At 30.6% G+C, this 25,372-nt stretch overlaps 1 protein-coding gene across 1 annotated transcript in view; it reads right to left on the reverse strand.

Annotated features, from left to right (window-relative positions):
- Window positions 1-9: 9 nt before the first annotated feature.
- The window catches only part of LOC134727330 (F-box/LRR-repeat protein 2-like), a 36,668-nt gene continuing 11,305 nt past the window's right edge, over window positions 10-25,372 (reverse strand). The window contains exons 12-20 of the mRNA XM_063591709.1: window positions 24,028-24,138; window positions 23,364-23,412; window positions 5,492-5,535; window positions 4,887-4,966; window positions 3,464-3,569; window positions 2,643-2,730; window positions 2,364-2,507; window positions 2,005-2,121; window positions 10-725 (exon numbers count right to left, since the gene is read on the reverse strand). Of these exons, the coding sequence (XP_063447779.1) occupies window positions 541-725; window positions 2,005-2,121; window positions 2,364-2,507; window positions 2,643-2,730; window positions 3,464-3,569; window positions 4,887-4,966; window positions 5,492-5,535; window positions 23,364-23,412; window positions 24,028-24,138 (924 nt within the window). The 3' untranslated portion in view covers window positions 10-540. The remainder of the gene's footprint in view (window positions 726-2,004; window positions 2,122-2,363; window positions 2,508-2,642; window positions 2,731-3,463; window positions 3,570-4,886; window positions 4,967-5,491; window positions 5,536-23,363; window positions 23,413-24,027; window positions 24,139-25,372) is intronic.

Below are 25,372 nucleotides of genomic sequence, written 5' to 3' on the forward strand. Positions count from 1 at the left end.
AATTACTGGTATTTTGTTTGCATTTTTATTTGAAGAGAATCACAAGATCTTCAGATATCAACTACAACTCTCTCATTTTCAAAGTTTAATGATTATGTTTTGATGATGACACAATGTTCCTATTTATAAAGAATTTTAACCAGTGCTGCAGTCATTTTGATAATATTTTCAAACAGCTTTAAATTCTTTACCAGTAATTATGACTATGGTTCATACATGATTTTACTATCTGTCCAACTTAGTAATGTTCTACATTCCTTTTAAATTGCCTTTTTGTTTTTAAATTTCAAATTCAATTGAAACATTTACATAAACTGCATTCAATTTTATTTTAAGAGTTTCTCTCACTAAAATTTTCACTGAAGACTGCAACTTTAATCTAAAGAAGTCAATTCTATCATCGATCTGTTTGTAGGTATTCCATTTGTGTTTTTGTGCGAAAAAGTCATTCATGAAATCTCAAACCTTTCATATTCTTTCATGAAAACTCAAACTGTTCCATTTCTAAAGGATCATCTCCATACAAAAGATCATCTTTATTCATGAAAACTCAAACCGTTCCATTTCTAAAGGATCATCTCCATACAGAAGGTCATCGTCATTACAATACATGTCATATTCTGACTCCTCCCAACCATTGTCCATTTCAGCACCAGCAGCCACCACTGATACAGACACTGGTTTATTCTCACTGTTTTCATCATCTTCTGAATCTGTATCTGGATCTGTGAAATAAATATTTATAATTCATTTTGTGTTACCAATTTTGATCTTAATACTATCCCTACTCTAAATATATTTCTACAAAATGAAAAATATACAAACAGTAAAACGTAAATGAGAGAAGGCAAAAGACAGCACCCTTAATCACAATGATTAATAAAATGTGCATTGATGAACCCCCTGAAAATGCACATAGCTGAGAGGGTGACAAGAAACATTGCCAGCCAAAGCTTAGCCAAGGTTAAAATTGGTATTATGGCGGGTTACAATCATCTTGAGCTTGATCGTCTGATGTCATGTGCATAACAACTTTACAGTAATTTGAAGAAAAAAACTTCAAAAGTGATTTTTTTTTTATGTTGATAGTATATGAAGACTAACATAAATGTGAGCATTGTCTTTTCTTAAAATTATTGATGTCAATGCAATTCATTGCATTTAAAAATTATCTCCCCCTGTGCCATGAAATTGAGTAAATTATCTCCCTTGTCTTATAAAAATATGTGGTATGCTTGCCAATGAGAAAACTACAGTGAATTCATTTATTTTTGTGGGTACTGGGGACAATTTGAGTGTAATGGGGAAAACTTTAATTTTTCGTGGATATTTGATTTTGAGGTTTTGGTCTCTGCAAACAAAACCAGAATTTGTGGTCACTTGTACACACAAAACCCATAAAAAAGTAAATAGAAAGTAATATAATAAAGAAATAATTTACCTTCTTAAAAAATAATATTTCCTATGAGCTAAGAGGTTATTCCATGGTGAGTCAAGAAGAAAAACAAGCCTTACCTGGATCAGGGAGAATAATTCTTGTATCAGCTCTGAGGTAATTCTGAGATAAGTCATGTAAGTCTTACCTGCATCAGGGAGAATAATTCCTGTATCAGCTCTGGGGTAGTTCTGAGATAAGTCATGTAAGCCTCACCTGGATCAGGGAGAATAATTCCTGTATCAGCCCTGAGATAGTTCTTATATAAGTCAAGTAAGCCTTACCTGGATCAGGGAGAATAATTCCTGTATCAGCCCTGAGGTAGTTCTTAGATAAGTCATGTAAGCCTTACCTAGATCAGGGAGAATAATTCCTGTATCAGCTCTGAGGTAGTTCTGAGATAAGTCATGTAAGCCTTACCTGGATCAGGGAGAATAATTCCTGTATCAGCCCTGAGGTAGTTGAGATCTGAGATAAGTCATGTAGTCCTTACCTGGATCAGGGAGAATAATTCCTGTATCATCCCTGAGGTAGTTCTGAAATAAGTCATGTACAAAAACAAGTCTTACCTGGATCAGGGAGAATAATTCCTGTATCAGCCCTGAGGTAGTTCTGAGATAAGTCATGAACACAGAAAGTTATATATGGATGATTCAAATCAAGATCTTCTTCTACTACACTTGTACCTACAAATAGATGATAATTTTTAGCATGCTTACCAGATACTTTAATTGTAAAATTTCCTTGTGTTTTCGATATATTTTTTGTTGTTAAGGCTTTTGCTTTCATTGTGTTTTATAAGTGCTTCAGGATATACAAACAGTTGGATTGAAGGATGATGATGAAGGTTTGTCTTCTTTATCATTTCCTGATGATCATTTAAATAATTTCACATTTCATATTGTCTAGTCTACTGAATTTTACTTACCTCCAATACAAAGCATTAATTTCTTATCCTGATCAGAAACTGGTGACTCAAGAAATGAAGTGACTGTATGATTAGTAATATCCAGACACCCACTGACATCCAATGACTCCAAGTTAGGACAAAGACATGCAAGATCTTCAAATGCTGAAATTATAAAATATATAAAAAATAGAATTTTTATGATTGCCAATGTGACAACTATGCAACAATAAGGTCAATCAAAATATCTATTAAAACCTAAATTCCAATGCTTTATTGTAGCTTAACTTAGATACTAACCACTGTCTGTCAGTCCAGAACAGGCTCTGGCTGTCAGAGATCTCAGTCTACCATTTCTAGATAACACTTGTATACTTTCGTCATCTACCTACAAGGAAAACAGTAATATTTATCATGAAGAGAAATTTAAATATAGATGGAAATAAGAAGTATTGAAGACTTAGTTTACTGTGGGTTCATTTATTTTTGTGGGTACCAATTTTCGTGGATTGCATTTTCCTTGATATTTGATTTCGTGTTTTTCCAAAAGTCTGCATTTAATCATAAAGCAAATTTGCAATTGGTAGAACATTTATTTGTGGTTTCCCTGTACCCATGAAATCCACTAAAAATTGGTATCCAACGAATAATAATGAATCTACAGTAATAGAAAAACAGGGTTTCCATCAATGACACTAAATCAGTACATGCAAATAACACACAAAAACAAAATGACAGAGCTTTTATTGCTGTTCTTCATCTCAAAGTCACTGTAAAGCCTTCAACAAGAGGAATGTTGGCATGCCTTCAAACTAGTTTATCCCTGCCACAGTTTGTGTGTGTCTGTCTGAAGTCTGTAATTCTGTGGTTGTCGTTTGTTGCTGTATATCATATTTGTTTTTCTTTCATTATTTTGTACATAAATCAGGGTGTTGTCTCCTTTAAATTGTTCTATATTTGTAATTTTTGGAACCTATTTTATTTGACTATGCAATATGGGTTAAATTCATTGTTGAAGGCCCAAGATAATTAATGATAAATCTTTTGTCAGTCATTATAATGAAAAAGCTTCATGTGACAAATACAGTGGTAACAACTGGTATATGATGACATATACTAACCTTGTATAGATAACTAATATCTAATGTTGTAAGACTAGAACAGAATCCCAATGCCTTCACGCCTACTCCTGTCACATCTCTATGACAACTGCTGATATCTAATGTTCTGAAATAACAACAACAAATCACAAAATATTCTTACAACCGCAATGCCAACAGCTTACATTCAACGGTTAAATCTAAACTAAGATAAATAAAAAAAAAAAGAATCCAAATAACTTTTACCCCCCAGCTAGTTTCATCTGTATTGCACAAGCTAATACTCTATTGAAAAAAACTATTAAATGAGGTGCAAAATATTAAACTTTCATATCTCTGTCGCAATAATAATGTCCTGGAATAAAAAGTAAATAAGATAATTTGGTATATTTAGCTGATATCTAACATACTGAAATAATTGAGAATAAAATTTTCTGAAGCTTTTACTCCACTTTGAGATGCATAATGCATGGAAGCAGCTTGTAATCTTTAGTTTAGTGTGTAATTGTGGTCTTTTCCCTTTCTTGCTTTCAAAAAAAATATGATTTTTTCATTACTGGTAAGATAATCTCCTGAAACCTATAGTAATACTTAAGTAGGGCTCCGTGTAAAAATCGTGCAGCCATCAATGATATGGTGATACATGGGTCAGAACAAATGTGTGATGTTGCATGCTTAAAATGAAATATTGATTGCTAGCAACTTATACCCAGGTTTTTTTCTTCTAGAATGGTGTACTTGAAAAAATATTAGGCATTGTATTTTAACTATAATCATTGTGATATCCTTTAGAAATGTGCCATAATTCATCACCCAATAAACAACAAACCCATTCTATTACATAAAAGATTTTAGTTTTATAAAAACAATAATTTATTTGTATATACATAATATGATGATGTTACTTGTTGGGTTTTGTGAAAAAATTTAACTTCAAAATTGGTCAAAAACAAGAAAATTCCAATATTAAGAAAATGGTGTTGTTACCCTTTTTGGTACAGAGGTAACAAAGAAAAAAAATTTGAAATATCTCTTTATTTTTTGTTATTGTGTTTAGATAATATCTGAAAATAAATAATATATCACTGCAATTTGTCTTCTTTTTTATTTATTGTTTGTAAATGAATGTTTAATATACTGTAATTTGTGTATATTTGTCTAAACCAGAACACACAATCTGACAGTTGGTTGCCATGGCAACCAAAGTGTCCTAGCAACAAAAATGAATATTTTTTCATTAATCTTGATTGAAGGCAAGATAACATACCAAATTTGGTGATAATCTGTTGACCCCCATGTATCACTCATTGCATGATTTTTACACGGAGCCCTACTTAATACCACAACACACAAGTGAGACATGTTTTTCCTTATAATTTCATATTGCTTCTAATTTTTGTTATTAAGGGCCCTTCTTGATGAATATTGTAATTCCCAAACTTACTCTAGAAATGGACACCCTATGGCTATGGCTGATAGTAAGTCATCATTTACTACTAAATTCTGTGACATGTGTACATCTCTCTGAAACAAGAAAACGCAAATCACAACTGGAAATGTGTTTATTTTCCAGGGCATCCTTTTTTTTTATATATTGTAGATATATATATATTTAATATTGATATTTCAAATATTTTTGGTTTTCCACTTTGTGGTGTACATGCGTACATGCATACAAAAATTGTATCATTTGCTTTACATTTAGGTTGTTACACAGTATTGAGGTTTTTTATAAACTGTATGGTGTCACGAAAAAAAAATCAGTTCTTCAAGTATAAAACTTGTACATTTAATGTATTGAAAATGCATAAATATGATTAAGTAATGATAATAAGTCGTGCCTTAAAAAAATATTGGAAATAGATTGAGGAGTCAGCTGTCTTCATGAAAATAAGGGATGAGGTGCTTTATCAAGGTCATTTATGTATAGAGGTTTAATTCTAAGCTGCTAAAACTATGTCTAAACCATCATACAAAAATACTACTTCTAAAATTATATAATAAAGGTAAAATTAGAAATGAATTTCTATTTCTAGAATATATACCAACCAATTTAGAAAGTTTAGAAATCTTCATCAGTCCCTCTCTAGATACTGAAAAAATAAATATCAATTATCATTCAACTAAAATCACCTGGCTGGAATTATTACCTGCTGCAAATGTTTGCTAAAGTAAAGTACATACATAAAATGACAAATGTGGAAATGACAGCTAGAATTATACTTACACGAAAGGGGAAACTTACCTAAAAAAGGGGAAATATGGTACAATTCCAAATTAACAACTATCCACCAGAGCTCAATTAATGTTGAAGCAATTATTTAATCTGTATGGCCATGAACAATGAGTTAAACCTAACCTGTATAGTATACAATTTTCTAAGCAAACTATATTCTACTATTCGTCTTACCAATAAGCAACTACTAAACATTAAGTCAGAAAGGACTTTTGTTTTAGTTTGTGAAGGAGTTGGCCTTGTTTATACATTAAAACACTGTTCCAAATAACCTTATAATGAAAATATGAACAACTAGATTGAGATGAGATAAACTATTTTATAGCTCCCTATGTGGTATCATTGTTGAGTGCAGTACGGTGACCTATAGTTGTTAATTTCTGAGTCACTTTGGTCTCTTGTGGAGAGTTGTCTCATTGGTAATCATATCAAATCTTTTTGCATGAACCCCCTGAGGGGTTCATGCTTATATATTGGTGAGTTTTGAATGTGTCTATGGGCCACTCGATATCTCTCGGCCGGAAGTCAAAATAAATTTCTCGGAACGTCTCGATATTTTTCGGTCATTTATACAGATCTAAACAGGTTGTTATCTACGTCTTTGATATGGTCCCTTGGTGGCCCTTGACGAAGCAATTATATTTGTTTTAAAACGACCACTGTATACTGTGTGTATCTGGGTCAATTATAACGTTGTCTCGATAACATGTAAACTAATTATGTTTGAAGATTTATCCACGGGATACTGACAGTGTATTTCATCATAGACTTACGTGGAGAACATTCTGGTTATACTATTTATATTAGATCGGAAAACAGAAAGATGATATTCTAATCAAACTTATTTAATTCAATCGGAATGAAAGAAATATCTAACAAATTAATATACTGTATTTATGTTTCTGAAGAAACTAACAATGATTGAAATCAGAATATTTTCAGAGCTACAATCAAGGAATAAATATTTTATATGACAAGATACTCGGCTTTGATATTTTAAAATATTTATTTGCAAAGGAAACATACAAATAAGATTAAAATAAATTCTTGAATCCTACAAAAAAAATGTTTACAAACAATAATTATTATATTTCTACGTTTATTATTTCATCCCGTTTTAATATTTAATAGGTTTTATTAGTAATTATCTATTTTTTTGTATTGTAATATATCCATAAAACGGAAAGTAAGATGAATTTATTAAATATTTAAATTTTAAACGGTCGTAAATAAAAATACTTGTGTGTTCTCAATAATAGATTACATAAAGCATTATTTCAAATCTTTGCAGCTTACAACAACCGTAAAAAATAATTTACAATAATCACAACAAAATTTAATTACAACCATAATGTTGATTATTTTATACTGTTTTAGTATGGATTTAGTAGTCTTTGCTTATATTTTGTATAGTAATATATTCACATATATAGTGGAATGTTATGATTTAGATTCATTCGATAAATACAATGTCCATCCGCAAATATTTGAGGTTCGTGTTTATTGATATTATATAGTATATATCTAAAAGAATTTGGAAAAGATTACTAACAGGAACGTTAGTTAATTGTAAAATTGTGATTCAATTTTTCAAAGTTTAACCTTATAGCATCTACATATTTTTACTATGGTACGGTTTTAAAAATTGTGTTCATTGTGTTGAACAACTAGTTTACACGTCTTGATTCGTTCACCTTATAAATCACATGTCAAAGGCCAATGTCAATGAATCCGAAGTCAAAACATTTAATGTAGGCCGTTTTACATTCGAATTCAACTATGATATTAAGATATGTGATAACGCAAATGCGTATTCTTTTCCTGAGTATCAGTGAGATGCTTTCTATTTACTATTTCGTGCGCTAAAATACAACTTGCATACAATACTATTAAATTCACTCGTGAAAGCTTATTTTCGTTTTTGTTATCTAAATTCATAACACGGCAGAAAGAGCTTTACATGTGACTTCCAAGCACGGTCATTATAACTAACGGTATTCTGACCTCGAGATGTTTCTCTTTTGTTTCTTTTTTGAGTCACTGTCCTATTATAAACTTTGACATTTTCGAAACGTTATATAAGGATTGTCTACCCAAAGAATAGATTCCTTAACTTTGTAATGTATTTAGCCTTTTAAATTTTTTCATTAGAGCGTCACTGATGCTTTTTTTTGCAGACTTAACTCGTGTCTGGTGTACATCATTTTAATTCTGGTATATTTTTATAACTACATACCTTTTTATATAAATTGGTTATTTTGAAAGTGTATACAGGTAGTCATAAACTTCTGAACTAAGAAATTCTTTAGCAATACTAAGTTTCCCTGTATAATGTTTGAATTGATTTTAAAGTAAAATCAGGAAATCCTTAAAATTTGAGATGTTTTATGAGACCAAAATAAGTCTCTTCACAAGAGGTCCCAATCAATAGACCACTTTCGAGTTCATCCGTCACCGGCAAAAACTCGTCAATTATGCACGCCTTTATGACGTCATTTACCAGATTGAGGGGCTCGCCTGTATCCCTGCACTATTTACGTTCATCAAGCGTCTTAGTGATCGTTTTTGTGCAGGATAAACTAGAAATAATGGTTGCTCTGTAGGTACTTAATGACAATTCCCTAATGACAGCAGTGTTGATTGTCTATTTTCAGAATTCAATTTGCCGATTAATTCGTACAATATAGAATTAAAATTTTCCAACCACTCGCTCAACATTGTAAGGAAGTGACGACGCCCCTAAACGCACAAATGACGGTGATAAAGGCGCGTATAATTGACGAGTTTTTTCCGGTGACGGATGAACTCGAAAGTGGTCTATTGCATGTCACAGGTTTCACTGCATAAAACATCTACCATGAGTAAAGACAGCTTCAAATACGAGTTGGTCATAAAGGCATTCATGTAGGAAACAAAATATAAAGATATGATATATAAAATAAATGCATCCAGAATTCCAGATTATAAAGCAAAGTGAGAACATAAATTTATACTGCGATAGGTTTGTGCAATTTGCATAAGTCATCAGGTTAGGAGAAATGACAATTTGCCAAATGCTTATAATTGGAAAAATTATGCACATTCCCAAGTAATAAATAAAATAATTGAGCTTCTAAATGACTATCCAAATCGGCCCATTCAAATAAAAGCTGTAAACATATACTTTCAACTAGCATCTTCTATTTACAGTCAGTTATTTCAATACAAAAGCAAACACAAATTCAGCAACGATCTTTTGGTGACACGGTAGTCAGCGGTCTTAGGTTCATGTATTGCTTTTCTTTTTTTAAAGAAAGCAACTTGTTTTTTATATCATTAACTTTAAATATTGACATAACTCTGTTTCAGATGCAAAATATTTCAGTTTGATATTAGGCTCTAACAAAGATATGGTGGACTTTTGAAGGTCATTACTTTTTGTCTCTGATTATTTCTTGGAGATATATTGTCTTGTGTATATATCTTACAAGTTGAGTCCAAACTTATTGAAATTAATCAAAGAGCAGAATGCTCTGAGGGATACGATTGCCATAGTTTTCATTGACACATGTATAGCAGTTCTGCCAAATTTTCATTAAACAAATGCATGAGAGTTGGCCAAAATTCAAAAGATCAAAGAGGAAAGAAATAGATCCAAGAATACTGTTGCAAAAAAAGCATGAACATGCGCGAGTCTCAAGCATTTTTGGCCGGTAACCCTGGTACAGCTGGATAGTATTATTCTCTAAACTAATTCAACTGCACATGCAAAATGTAACAATCTGAATAGTCACTCAACTTAAAGAATAGCCAATCCCTGTTACAAGTGTATGAGCCATGTACTTATTGTGTTTTATCGAATTATAGTTATCCTGTACCATGTAAACTCGTACCATTGCTAACTGTTACCAACTTATTTAAATGCATTCAAATGGTGTTAAATGATGAATATACATGATATACGTTACTTTCACCCAATACCTCTTAAGTCTGTAAAATGTATATAATTTGAAAGTACAATGACCAATTTGTAGCTTATGTTCCTTGTATATTGGATAGAAAATACTGTGGCAGATGTAGATAATTAAGGTATATACAGTTTCACCCGAAGAAAATTTTTCATGAATAATTAAATCTTAGCAGTTAGTCAAAATGATTGCCAAAATTATTTTTACTATCTATAAATAAATGTAACAATGAAATTTAACTGATTCCTGTTAAGGGGGTCCGGATTTTCCCCGCAAAAAAAGCACATGGCTTTCAACAATTGTAAACATAGCATTCAATTTGTGATCCTGGATTACAGCTTTAATTAACTTAAATTGGATATATATGTCGTGTACAAGTTGCGTTTTTGTACAGGTTATAACATGTACAAAAATATTGTACGTGTTATAACTTGTATAATGCAAAAATACAAGTTATAACATGTACAAAAGTACCTCATACATGTTATAACCTGTACAAAATATTGCTTAAAAATGGTTCTAACTTGTACAAAATTTAAGATAAATCTTAATGAAGGAAAATGAACATTTAAATTCACCAATGCATAAAGAACAACAATAAATAGGCCATAACGTGTCTCTTTCTGTCGAGGACAATGATCACATAGTTACAGAAATATATGTTTCATCACTTATGTTGGCAAAATGTGTTTTCATGTGATTGAATGTTTTATGTAGTCCATCATGGCTTAAATAAGTGTGACACTATTTACTAAAAGCTTGTATTTCCTCAATGACAATTACATTAGATACTAGTACATGTAACTAAATTCTTCCCAAAATTTTAAGAACGATGCCTAATAATTTTGGGTAATACTCCTCCCTCTTGTTTTATAGCATGCAAAGACTAAAACAATGTCTTATATGCTTACTCTGTAAAATCAAGAGAGAGCTGAAAAAGTTTTCAATTGACTACGTTTCATTATAAATATCTTTGGATCTACTCTTCAACATTTTTGACCTTCAGCATGACTTATGTAAATTCATAACTCAATTTTTTTTTATAAACTATAAGATTATTTCATTAGGCGAATGTCATTTTTATGTTTTAAATATATATCCTCTACTTTGAAAGCATGTATTTGTGTCCTTTGGATGTTGTCTGCTCCATGGGCGGGTTGTTATCTTTTAGACACATACCCCATTTCAATTTCCAATTGGTTTTGTAGACACATCTTCCCTGGCTATCCTCTTATGTCTTTTAGTGTCAACTAGAATGGAAGTATTTTACTATTGCCTTCAAAGTGGACACTCACATTTATAATTCATCAAATAAAGATATGTCTATAGATAGTCATAAGAGAATCATAAGACACGTCCTAAGATATACATGCATCTTATGACAAGTCTTAGGAATGCTCCGTAATACCGACCCCTGGACATTAACTGTATTAAAAAAGGACAAAACACACTAACATGAAAGAATAATAAAAAAGTTATGAAATATTATTGATGTCAATAACATCTGTTGCGATAATAGAAACATATCCTTATTTTTCGATTTTGTACAAGTTAAAACCATTTTTAAGCAATATTTTGTACAGGTTATAACATGTATGAGGTACGTTTGTACATGTTATAACTTGTATTTTTGCATCATACAAGTTATAACATGTACAATATTTTTGTACATGTTATAACCTGTACAAAAACGCAACTTGTACACGACATATACATATTCAACATGTTCAATTTTAATAAGGTACAGTTAAAGCAATGTTTTAACTTTCCTCTGGGTTAAGTTCTACAGTGGCAGATCCAGAACTTTTCCTAAGGGGGAGCCCGCTGACTGACCTAAGAGGAGGCCCGCTCCAGTCATGCTTCCATATTCCCTTTATTATCAACCAAATTTTTTCCACAAAAAAAGGGGGGGGGGGGCTGGATCCGCCTATGTTCTAGTTTGAAAGATCAGTTAAAACATTAATGCTTTAAAACATTCTTTATTTTTGTCTAAGTTTTCATTTAACTCCTGTGTAAAATTCAAGTAATTCAACTTTATTTCCATTGAGTTTACAAACAGAAACCCATAAAACATCATATTTTTAATATATTTTTCTGAATGTTGCGACTTCCCAGTTGTACAAGTTAACTTTTTTTGGTTCCAATGCCGTGGTACGAGTTAACTTGCTTCCGTATCTTATCACCGTAATTCTAGGAGGAACCCTAAACTGGAGCCCTATCATATTGTGTTCACTTATCGATACACTGACCTTCGGTGCGAAGCTATATATAGAACGGCGGACCAGTTTAGGAGGAACCCCATTTCTTACTCTTTAATTATTGAAGTTCCTTCGGGTCAGAGGGCATGACTCCTTTCCGTACACACTCCTCTGTTTACATTGAGATCGTTCTTAATATAATACGACGTTTACCGGCATTAACGAGTTAATTCTTCTTGACGAATACTTCGAAAAGGGAGACAACTCGAAACGATAACATGGAAGATTCCATTTCTGCTGAAGGGGTGTTATAGGTAATTTTTACGATGAAACATTTATTTCAATTTAAATTAACGATATTTATCATGTTTATGCATATAGATTGAAGATTAAAGGAAACTGATGACAATCTTGAGTTTTCAACAGGTGTTCACTATTCGGTACAATAATTTTATATCAACAGAGTAGAGGAACAAGGATTGCTTGTACTATTTATTCTTAATCCATCAGCAACAAAGTTTAAAGAACTATTCAAACTGAAGAAATCAATCTGTAAAGATATTGAAGCTATTACAAGAACATTATGTTACAGTCTTCATATAAAACGAACTTTATTGAATCAGACTAAGGCTTGATCGGATTGCAAATTTATCAAATATACAAGAGCATTATGCTTAACATCAGAATGACAATCTAAAGTGAAAGACATTGTATATATTGAGAATGTGTCGTTAGTAATCAGGGCATAAAACTTGTGTATAGAGTGATGACTTTTATATATGGGTAATGGTGCTACTAATGGGTCCCTGTAAATATTCATATACATGTAAATATTCATATTCTTATCCTTCGGGAGTGCTCCTTAGATAGGAGGAACATACCAGTAACAGTAACAGTAACAGTATGCATGTGATTTAAAATCATGCAACAACAATAGCCCTCCATATGCAGACAGGCATAGAAAGAATCACATGAGTTTCAAATTAATCAATGAAGCGGGGAATCACTCAATCTGATACCCCTTGAAATCAGGAAAACTACACGCATGTGGGGTCTCACTAATTAGCGACAAAAAGCGTCAAGAAGCGACAAGAAGAAAAATAATAAGTGACAAAAAGCAACAAGAAGCTATTTAGCGACAAGAATACATTTTGTTATCACATACATTAAAATATTTTTTAGGATTATATTGAAAGATGAAGAAATAAAAAAAATTCGATGAAGAGATTGTGTACTTTTTATTATCATATTGATAGATGTAGAAATTAAACATGTGTAAGAGCAAAGGAAATGTAAACGCTATAAAATGAAAATAAAAACAAAGATTTGTCACCTTCCTTTTGAAGGATTTAATAAAACAAAAACATGAAATATTATTTCCTTCCTAACTGTACAAATAATTTTTCCGGATAGGACCAACATTAGCTGTGGCTTCACTCTAAGGTAATACACAATTAAGAGCAACAAATGAGATTAACTAGGTGCGTGTCCTTTGTTTTATTGCAACAATAACATCCATTAACACCTTCATCAATTACACGCACCAGAATATAAAATTATTGTACCGAATAGTGAACACCTGTTGAAAACTCAAGATTGTCATCAGTTTCCTTTAATCTTCAATCTATATGCATAAACATGATAAATATCGTTAAATGAGACAATACACTAAATAAAATGATGAAAAATATTCACATTTTAATTATGTTTTCCTCTTGTTTGATTTCAGTTCTTAATTTGTATTCCACAATATGTGTATGTATTTTCTGGACAATTATGCACAAATAATGCATTTTGCAAGTTAATTATATATTGTACAAAAATGGTTTTAAAAACAAATAAAAAGACAAAATATACTTCCTGTGATACCTTATAAAATATCATGTAAATAAATGTAGCAACTGAATTAGATTTACAAGTTTCATTTCCCCCCCCCCCCCCCCCTAATCAAAATTAACTTTCCTGTCGTTGAAATTGTTTTCTTTTGCATATTTTCTTAATATTTATTTCGAATAAGTAATATAAATAAAAAAATGTTTTCTTGTCGCTAAATAGTTTCTTGTTGCTAATATTATTCTTCTTGTCGCTTCTCGACGCTTTTTGTCTCTACAATTCTTTTTGTCTCTAATTAGTGAGACCACGCATGGACATTAATACATAAATTAATGTCCATGCGTGTGGTGGTTGAAGGTGGTGGTTGTGTAATTTATTGAGAGCCAGTTTTACAGATTTTACAGATTTTTACAGACTTGATAGTGTTTTAATGTGAACTTTTATTTCCTGTATTGCCAATGAGAACCCTGAATGATGTTTTAGCAAAGTGAAAATACATTTACTGCCATTTCTCGAAAGAAAATGAGATACACGAGACAAAGAAATAGCCGATTCATAGTCGCCATCTTGGTTTTATGAAGAAATTTTAAAGAAGTTTTTAATTAACAGTCCTTTTACCTTTTAAACATAGAACACTTTTAATATATAGTGAACAGTTTTAAGAAAGACAATTGTTTTATTTAAACATTTTTTCCAAATCACTTGTTTTTGAGTAGATACAACCAACAGTAAATTCAAAATGTCGAGAAGGTCAAGTAGAGAATTAGTTCCAACTAAAATATATACACCCAGCAAGAGTATTCAAACTACTAAGAATTATGTATTAAATGAGAAAAGAACTTTGAATAAAATTAAGGAAGCTGCAAATAGAGACATTGATATTCAAGCAACTTTGAAAAGGGGGAATTTAATCATACAGTTTTCATCGGCTGCATTTTTGCAATTCAATACATGCTTCGACCAGTATTTTAGCTCAAACCAAAGTTTAAAACTAACAGTACATGAAAGGTTCGATTTATCAAAGAAATTATCTGAGAGGTCAATTTCATTTGCTGACGTTAGTAATCCGTCAAAGCAATTATATAGGGTGAACATTTTTAATACAACATGTCGTATTGAAGTGAATGGGAAACAATTTATGTCATTCATAGATGAATTTTCTAAAATTGCATCGCATATGAGTAATGATGTAGACTATAAACATCTCAACACCAAAATTAAAGAGCAATGTGATTTTTTATTATCATCAATTAATAACGGTCATAATCCGTCAGTTGTAGTGGATAATACAAAGATTAGTCAATCTAAAGCTGTTACAAATGCTGCCGCTGGTAGTAATGACATTAAGGACCCTAAAGTATGCCCTAAATGTACTAGAAATTGCTTATCTAGAAGTGTCTGGTGTAATAGGGGTGAACATTGGATACACTATAATTGCGAAAAACTAAAAAGTGAAATGATTAACATTTTAGAGAATAATTCTGATACAAACCATTATATATGTTCAATTTGTGATATAGACTCCATAGATGATAAGCAAGTATTATCTGTGAATTCTCCCACTCATACTCAAGTATGTGATAGTATCAACTTACCTTTGGTCAACATGATTAATGAAGAATCTTTTTTAGAAGGAAATGGAATAGAATCCGATACTTCAGTAAAACATATAGATAAAGATCAAGTAATACCCAAAGTAACTTTTGCTCAATCTCTTTTATTGGAGGAATTTCCAAGGTCTTGTGCCTTATGTTTAGAGTTGTTAAATACTGATGAACAAATTTGTGAATTATGTGATCAATCTTATCACATAAAATGTATGGGAAAAGAAAATAAAATATGTCTAGGATGTGAAGCAACACATAGTCAAAATTCTGAAAATTTGCATTTGAATATTGAAACTTCAGTAAAGAAGGTTAATTCACCTCGTCCAACTTTAGTCTGTGTAGACAAAAACATTACTGATAAATCTAAAGAAAATCAAGATAAGGATAATGAAAATAGTGTGTTGAAACAGAAAGAATTGCGTCAATTAGAACTAAAATTAAAGAAAAAAGAAGAAAGTCTGAAATTAAAAGAGTTGTCAGTGAATGAAAAACTTAAAGAGAAAACCAAGCTTCTTGATTATCTTCACCAAATTGAAGCCCGAAATTTAGAGTTAGAACAAACCATAAAAACAATGAATAGGAAAATTATTATATTGGAAGAAAATCAAAATAACTCTTCCCTGCGTAATGAAAAATTAGAATCTGGAAATTTAAATAGTCATAGGGATAATAGTGAAGATTTACTGGTACAAGTAAGGAATAAAGTCACAAAATTTATTGTGGACAAGATTGAAAATGAATTGGATAAATTATCTGACAATATTACTGAAAGCAATGATAAATTAAAGGATACACAAAATCATGTTTATCAACAAAATGTGAAAGATAACTCAGAAAATCAATATTCTCAACATAATTGGGATTACCAAAATTATTATCATCAATATCCATATTATTATGATCATCACAACTCATATTATATAAATAATTATGGAACTGTAAATGAGAGTCATAGTGATTCAGAAAGTAGATGTGATTATGAAAATCAATGGTTTCAAGATACGTCTCCGGACAATACTCAAACTGTTACTCATTCGAATCTTATTGATGTATTAGCGTCAGACAACCAAGTAAGGACAAATTGTGATTCACAAAGTAATCAACCTAGGGACTATTTGGGACAAAATTTATATTTCCAAAGTAATAACATTGCCAAAACTTTACATGGAAATAATTTTTTATGGAAAACAAGCCTCAGTGTCCAACCGACATAATGGAACAATTAAATCATGAAAGTAGAGAGGATGATAAAAAGAAAGAACTTAATATTTTAACTTTTAATTGTAAAAATATACAAACATGCGGTATGTTTTTTGATGAACTTTTTAAATCAACAGATATATTTTTAATTCAAGAACATTGGCTGTTTAATTTTCAACTGAATTTACTTAATGAACTTCATCAAAATATTTGTGGAATTGGAAAAGCGGTCGATGATAAAGATCCAATAAATCCAACCAATTTACCTCGTGGTTATGGGGGAACAGGAATTTTATGGAGAAAAGACCTTGACAATTTTATTAATCCGTTAGATATTGGAAACGATAGAATTTGCTGTGTTGAACTTTTAGGATCTTCAAAGCTACTCCTAGTATCTGTTTATTTACCATGTAAAGGAACACCATCTGACTCATTAGAATTTTATAACTGTATAGACCAACTACATGAAATCGTTCAAAGTTATAGCGACTCTCACTCTATTATAATTGGTGGCGATTTTAACGAAAATATTTTAAGTAAAATAGATACGAGAAGAAACAAATATTTAGTAGACTTTTTGAATGAAAATAGTTTATATACTGAAGAAAATGGTATTACTTTTGTAAATTGTAGTGGTAAAGGAACTTCAACTATTGACTTTTTACTTTTTAAACAAGATTTTAAAGAGAATGTGATCAGTATGGAAACAATGGACAATGTAGCTACTAACGTGTCTGATCATTTTCCTGTTAAAGCAAAATTGAAATATATCATCAATGCTAAAGAAAAATTGAAATGTTCAAATTCAAATATTCTACCCTCTGGAAAAACTCCATGGAAAAAAATAGATAAAGACGCATATAAAACTTTAGTTGAAAATGGATTAGATAATTTTTCATCATCTTTAGAAAATAAATATGAAGTGGATATTGCTTTTCAAAATATGAACAGTTTACTCTTCAATTCAGCAAAAAGTTGTTGTCCAACTCCTCGAAAAAGATATAGAAAACCAAAATTAAAAGTAATGAATGAAGATATTTCTGGCGCAATTGCAATGAAAAAAAAGGCTTTTTATCAATGGAAGATTAATGGGCGGTCGGAAGATCCAAGGAATGAACTTTATATTCAGAAAAAAGAGACAACTTATAATTTACGTAAACACTGTCGCAAGGCAGTTGCGATGAATAGAATCGATGAAAGAGAAAAAATAATGGAAGCAAATATCAAAAACAAAAATTCATTTTATAGACTTATTAAAAAACAGAGGGGAAGATTAAGTAATCATATAGATGAACTATCTGTAGGAGACACAGTGTATAGTACAGAAAACAACATTTTAAGTGGATGGAAACATCATTTTGAAAATTTAACAAAAAATTCTATTCATGAACATTTTGATAACAAATATCAACAAAAGATCGAACAAGAATATATTGATATAATTGACATTTGTAGAGCTATGTTTCAGCACCAAAGTATTACTGAAAATGAAATAGTAGAAGCTTTGAAGTTATTAAATTTAAATAAATCACCAGATATATTTGGAGTTTCAACTGAAAACTTATTATATGGAGGACAATCTCTTATTTATCACCTTAAAGAACTCTTGGATAGTACTTTTAGACTTTGTTATATACCAGACGAACAGAAATTAGGGATAGTAATTCCGCTCTTTAAGAATAAAGGAAGTTGTAAAGACAGTAAAAATTATCGTGGAATAACAATTACTCCAACATTATCCAAACTCATTGAGGCTGTTTTAAAGATCAGAATTAATCCTGACATTATAAAATATCAAAATCCATTACAACGTGGCTTTACTAAAAGAACAGCACCATTAAACTGCTCTTTTATTATAGAAGAATATCACAAGGAATGTATCGAGTTAAATGATCAAATAATAATAACTATGCTTGATGCAAAATCTGCATTCGATGCTGTTAAACATGCTGGGCTTATCAGAAGATTATATCAAATGAAAATTCCGGAACAATCAATTTTAATTATTGATAATCTATATAAAAATGCTGTTTCTTGTGTTAAATGGAATAATCAAATATCGGACACTTTTAGAATAGAACAAGGCGTAAGACAAGGAGGGACTCTTAGTGCAGACTTGTACAAAATCTATATAAATACACTTTTAGACATTTTAGCTGATTCAGGATATGGAGGCAAAATTGGATCTATTTCTTGTTGTGCTCCTACTTGCGCAGATGATTTAGCCATTCTTAGTAACTGTCCGTATGAAACGCAAATTTTAATTGATATGGCCTTTGATTTTAGTAAACGTGAGGCATACTTACTACAACCAGCAAAAAGTTGTGTTATACAGTCTAAATCACGTCACCATGAGAAAGTAAATGAAAATTTTTGGAATTTAGGCAATTCTGTTCTTCCAACTTCTAATAAAGCAACACATATAGGAATATGTCGTACAGACGATGATTCATGTAAAGCAACAATAGATGAGAATTTAAAGAAAGCAAGAAGGACACTATATAGTTTAATGGGGGTTGGACTTTATGGCGAAAATGGACTAGATCCACAAACTTCAATGTCAATAATGAATACTTATATTATACCGATAATGTTTTATGGATTGGAAATAGTAATCCCTAGAGGAAGATGTTTAGAAACTTTAAATATCCAATTTAAGAAGTTCTTGAAACAATTGTTATCTTTACCAAAAACAGTAGCAGATCCTGCTATATATATGATTTCTGGGATGTTACCTGTAGAAGCTCAAATAGATGTAAAAATTTTAACTTTTTATGGAAATATTACTAGACAAGGAAAAAATTCTATTGAATGGCAACTAGCGGAAAGGCAATTAAATGTTAAATCTATTAATAGTAATAGCTGGTTTAGTTTACTGAGGAAAATATTTTTGAAATATGAACTTAATGATCCTGCACAATACTTAGTTAATCCAATTAGTAAATACCAATGGAAAAGGGAAATAACTTCCAAAGTTCAAAAATTCTGGATTGAGAAGATACTGAATCAAGCAAAACTTTATACCAGTTTAAGATACTTATCGTTGATATATAAACCAGGACAATGTCATCCTATTGCAAATACAAATACTATGAATTCAAGGGAAATTATTAGAATTCCTACAAAATTGAAAATAGCTACTGGGAGTTACATTCTGCAAACAGTTAGAGCCAAGTTTAAAAGTAATACAGAACTGTCTATATGCAAACTGTGTAATGAAACAGAAGAAACTTTACCACATTTCTTATTAACGTGTAAAAGTTTAGAAGATATCAGAAAACCAATTTTGGAAGATTTAATTAATTCCTGTAGTGAAGAACTAGCTGCTTTTAATATGAAAGGTGAACATTTTGACATTTTACAACTGATCATAGATCCCTTTAATTACATGACAATGTTAAGAAATGAAAAAGTTTTTAAAGTGATACAGAACATTATAGATCCAAAATGTAGGCGATTATGTTACAATCTCCATTGTGAAAGATATAGACTGTTGCAATTAGATGATATAAAGAAAAAGAAAAGAAAGTAACATTTTATGAATCCTAAGTGTCAATTGGTTGTCTACTCTTAAACAGTGATATCTTTAGATAAATATTTTTAGATTTTAAAATATTTAATGATTTGATGATATTGACATTAAGTCCAATTTTATCGTCAAGAATATGATGAACAATGTAAATAGTGTATAGTGATATTGGTGGAAGATATTTTTATTCATGATGTGAAAAACCAATACTCGGAAGAGGTGTGCCTACATTGGCAGAATATATATTACAGATTACAGATTACAGATAAACAAACCGCGACTTGCGATTTGGAACAATAACGTTTATTAAATGATATGATGAATGGTTCTCCATTTCTTTATGAGAGTACAGTATCAAATATCAGTTTCATAACGGTAAAATATAGAAATGCTCCACTTCAGTTCTTGTGACAGAAATAGAATTATCGATCGGCTTTCAGAGAACTCTCGCAAGTTATCAAAATTTGGGAATTCCCTCTGACGTGTTTCTAAATGTATAAAAACACTAAATATAAATACTGTTTAATTCTGATTTTCCGTATTGTTAAAAACACGCATATAAGTCCAGGAAAATATCACACATGAAGATTATGAGTAAAACATTACAGGAAAGTTGTTTATGTTCAATTGTTTTGCTTGTTTTTACCTTTTAAAGCAAGACAATCATAAGAATCTGAGATGTTGCCGAATGATTAGAATAAAACGAATGACGTGAGGGAGTGTGTCATAGGGTCAATGGTAAAAGTCTACAGATTGCTTGACAGCAATCGTATCCCAAAAACAGTTTGATACATTGGCTTGTTGTTAAAATTATGATAGGGATGCAGTTCAGCTCTTATGAACATGTTTGCCCCCATTAATTCACTCTAGCACATTTGCTTATATCTCAAGCCAAAAGCTAAATGCGCAGTTTAATCCAGGTTTTTTTCAATTATATTTTTTTTTCTATTTTTAATTTAATTAAATTTATACCTCCATAATCTTTAACTCAAATCATAAGTCATATGTGGCCTACAGACTTTTGTCTTTGATTAAACTAGAAATAAACTATTTAAAAGTTCTACAAAATAGGTCCCATCAATAAAACAGGCTTTTCCAAAATTTGAAAACTATCATAATTTCCAAGAATTGGACAAGGAAACTCTATAGAAGTATTGGATATCACTAATGTAAATTTTGCATGTTTCAAAAAGAGGTTTCATATTACATGGCAACATATAAAATTTATACGAAAGGTCATAATTGACAAAACAGTTCCAAAACCACAACAAAGTATTCAAACTGAAACCAGTATTCAAGCATTAACATAACCTTTTGGTAACCATGAGGTAAGACATTTTTTATTTAACTTTATAAATTTGGTCAACAATGCAAAGTTTTGTCCTGCTTAGGACTTTAATTCTAGTATTATGTAAATTTCTTTTTCTAACTGATTCTAATCAGATAGTAAAACTATTGCTTAAATAGTCCTATATTTTCTATAAATATTCAGTATTTCATATACTTACTGTTAAAGTAGTTTTAATCGTGGATATCAATCTAATAAATGGTTTGCCAAAAAAATTGCAGATTTTTGTGGATTTTAATTTGTTTTTTTACATTTAAAACATTTTGACTAATTAAAAATTGTATTTGGTGGGTAGGCTTTTTTTTTCGTTTAGAGGGAACAACTAACTCAATTATAATACAGATAAATCGGATAACATTTCAAAAATCATTGTACAATATTTTTCATATAGATCATGACAGATCAAGGTGACATGTCATCTTCAAAGAAAAACCAAATATTTTTATTGTTTTCAGTCAGTTCAAAATAATTGCTTGGATAGCTTTATTCTCAACAGTCATCGCTCATAAGCAATGTTCTAAAAATACCAATCTTTGGAAAAGTATTCAATATCAATTAAGGTTGGTTGAGAGTTCTGATGGAAAATGTGACTGTGGATCTAAAGATAAGAGTAAGTAGTTTAATATCTAAATACAAGTGCTACTATTTTAAAAAGCAACTTTAACTTGTCTGGCAGCATGAATAATATTTGCCTCACATTAAAATTCATAAAAATGGTTAAAACTATTGAGCGTCACAAAATCTAAGTATCCACAAAAATCCTTCAATAAAAAATGCTGTCCATGAAAATAAATAAAGCAACAAAACATGAATACATACGTATATACATTGTATTACCATGATTACAATAAATGACAAACCTAACTGTCAGATTCCTGGCTTTAAACATTAAAAATAAGAATTACTATACACATATGCGTGAGCTCTACTCAAAGGTCAAAGGCAATCAGAAAATATAGACGAATTATAAGACACAGTTTCCATTCTTAGAAGAAGATATAGAACTCTTTTTCCAGTTTAATGATAGACAATAATTTCTTTTACCTGTACATGATATATGACATTCTGTAAACTCAGAAGTTATTGTGATGTTTTTAGTATTGTGAAAAATGTGACAGTATTATAATTGCAATAATTTAAAATCGCTTTTTTATTTTTTTTATTTGATATAAACAGAATTTTCTCTATATTGCAAAAATTAATATCACTAAAAAAAAAATGCACCCAGAATTCAGAATTTTATAGACTGTCTTATATTGGATCTTTTTTAACCTATTCAGGCAGTCATGAGGTTGGATTTCTAGCTAAAAGTTCCAAGAACATACAAAATTTGAATGGAATAGTAGTCTATGATACAGTTGTTACTAATACTGGCAGTGGATATAATCCTTCTAATGGACACTTTGTTGCCCCCTATGAAGGACTTTATTTCTTTTCGTGGACAACACTTACTCTAGCAAACAGTTATTTCTTTACTGTCATCCAACATAATGGTAAAACAATTGCAAACAATCACACTGGAGCTAGAGGAGTGACTACAGAGAAGATTGCTACAGCACAAAGTGTTGTATTACAATTAGCAGCAGACGATAAAGTCTACATAAAAACATATGGGATGGGAAAAGAACTGTATGGTGGAAATTGGTCTACTTTTACTGGTTTTAAAATCTAACAATTTCAAACACATTGAGGAATCATATATCCAATGCATGTTGTATTTTTTTATAAGTAATGATTTATTTTAAATTAAAAAAATAATAGATTTTGATATGAACTAGTCTTAAAAGAGCCTGTTTCTTTTATGTGTGCGTTTATGACATAGAAACCATTAATTCATGTCTATTAAGATTTCATTTTGTTGATCTTGTTATTTCTACTGGGTTTCTTTAACTTTACAAATCAATGTGACAAAATTAATCAGTAATACTTTCTTAATTTTGAAAACCATACATAATAACAACAGATGTTATGGGAATCATATTGTTGCCAGATTTCCAATCACTACATTACTATTTATATATACCATTGACAAATGTCTTTTCTATGTAGATGGTGGTGATGTTTGTCAAACTCTGTAATAAAAATAAGGACTATTAACTCTTTGAAGAACATATGCAGAATAATTTAATATTGACAAGATTTCTATTTATCTAGCTAAAAAACAACTTCAAGGAAATGAAATTATTGAAAATTCATATATTTATTTGGTCTTCTTTCTACTATCCTGACTTATTTAAATGAAAAGACCTTTTTTTTATTCTTCTCTTCAAGATTAAAAAGTGGGAGGGTTTAGTGCTACACAACCAAATTCATGTCATAAAAACTCAGCATAGAAGTACTACATTCAGAAAAATTAATTTCAAGTTGATTCCTCATAAATTGATTGTTGGTTGCTTTATGTCCAGTGACAAATATTTCATGCATGATAAGAACAAGATTTCTTATAATATGAAAATTATTTTAATCTTTTCCTCAATATGTATTTACATAAAACCAATAAAGTTAATTCTCATCCGATTGATAAGTTAAAATGTAACCAATTAATAAAAATCTGATTGACCAATCCTACTTGATTTCGTGTTTGTAACAGTAACAAGATTTTTTTTGGACCATCTCCTTTATATCAGTTCTAAGACTTCCTGATATATACATCTCTCACAACTATTTCCTCATATTACAGATCTTACCTCAGAAATTTTCTCCAAACTTTTATCTGTGAGTAATTGACAATTACTGATTGATAATTCTCTCAGCTGTTTACAATGACGACATATTTTCATAACTCCAGTGTCTGTCAACTTAAACAAAATAACATCGCAATTAATAAAAGTTCTTCTTTTGACTTTTTATTTTCAAAGACTACACAGAATAAATTGATATATACTATTGATACTTAGATTTGACAGGCATTATGTTTCCTTTTATCCTTTCTCTGAATTAATGGCTGGAGTCCATATTTTTAAAACAAAAAAGGGTATCACATGTCTGCAAAGGAGTACATTCAATTTTCCTGTAATTTACCTGGGCAATTAGTTACTTATCATTTTCTCAAGGATTTTCACTCCTCAGTGTCTAAATAATAAGCTGTTTTAAAGACTGTTAGTATTTGAGCTGCGTCGGACAGAAATCGACCTTATGCATATGAATACATGTATCAATAAATGTATATGTTAACTTATTTCGGGTTCAAAATTAACAAAATCTCTATTCAAAGTCTGTAACTATTTGAACATTTAGTTGTTATAAGAACCCTACAAAATAAACCCAGTTTCATCTTTTATTTCACATTTAAATGTTCCAAAATCCACCAAAGTATTTACAGAGGGTGGTAAAGGGTTATTTTCATGCTTCGTTTTCGGCCTTTTATTTCATGTATTTTGGTGTTTTATTTCTCGTTTTCTCGTGTTTGGTGTGATGTACGTGCTGGGTATTTCCCCTTATCTATTTTCCATGTTTCGTGTCAGTGCTCCTAATTTCTCGTTCTTGCCTTTTCTCGCAACTTGTGTAATATAAAAGAAATTGATGTATATTGCTACCATTCTACTTTCTATTGTATATGTATGCTATACACGTAATAAAGTACATCATAATAATATTTTTTCAAATCAGATGCAAGTAGCAGATGCTTAAAGGTGACCACAAGGTCTGTATGTCCATTAACAATGTTTATAGAATAGAATATAGCATATTTTTATTTCCCAAATTACAGGACCCATAATGGGCATAAAATCAGATACAATTCATTTACATAATTGGTAACAACAACAATAATAGAGGCAAATACATATATATTTGGAATATAAGCATTATATATACATGATCTCCAAGAAAGGCTGAGTAATAACTGCTGGTACTTTTTTTCGTCATATTTACAATTTCATTTCTCGTGCTTGGTTTTTCCCGATTTTTTATATCTCGTGCTACATTTTTGCGATTTTTGTTTCATGTGTTAACGTGTTCAGTATCTCCCTTTACCACCCTCTTTATACATGTACATGTGTACCTGAACTTGCATGCAGTCGATTTCTGTCT

Source organism: Mytilus trossulus, chromosome 8, assembly GCF_036588685.1.
Source record: "Mytilus trossulus isolate FHL-02 chromosome 8, PNRI_Mtr1.1.1.hap1, whole genome shotgun sequence".
NCBI classification, from domain to species: Eukaryota; Metazoa; Mollusca; class Bivalvia; order Mytilida; family Mytilidae; genus Mytilus; species Mytilus trossulus.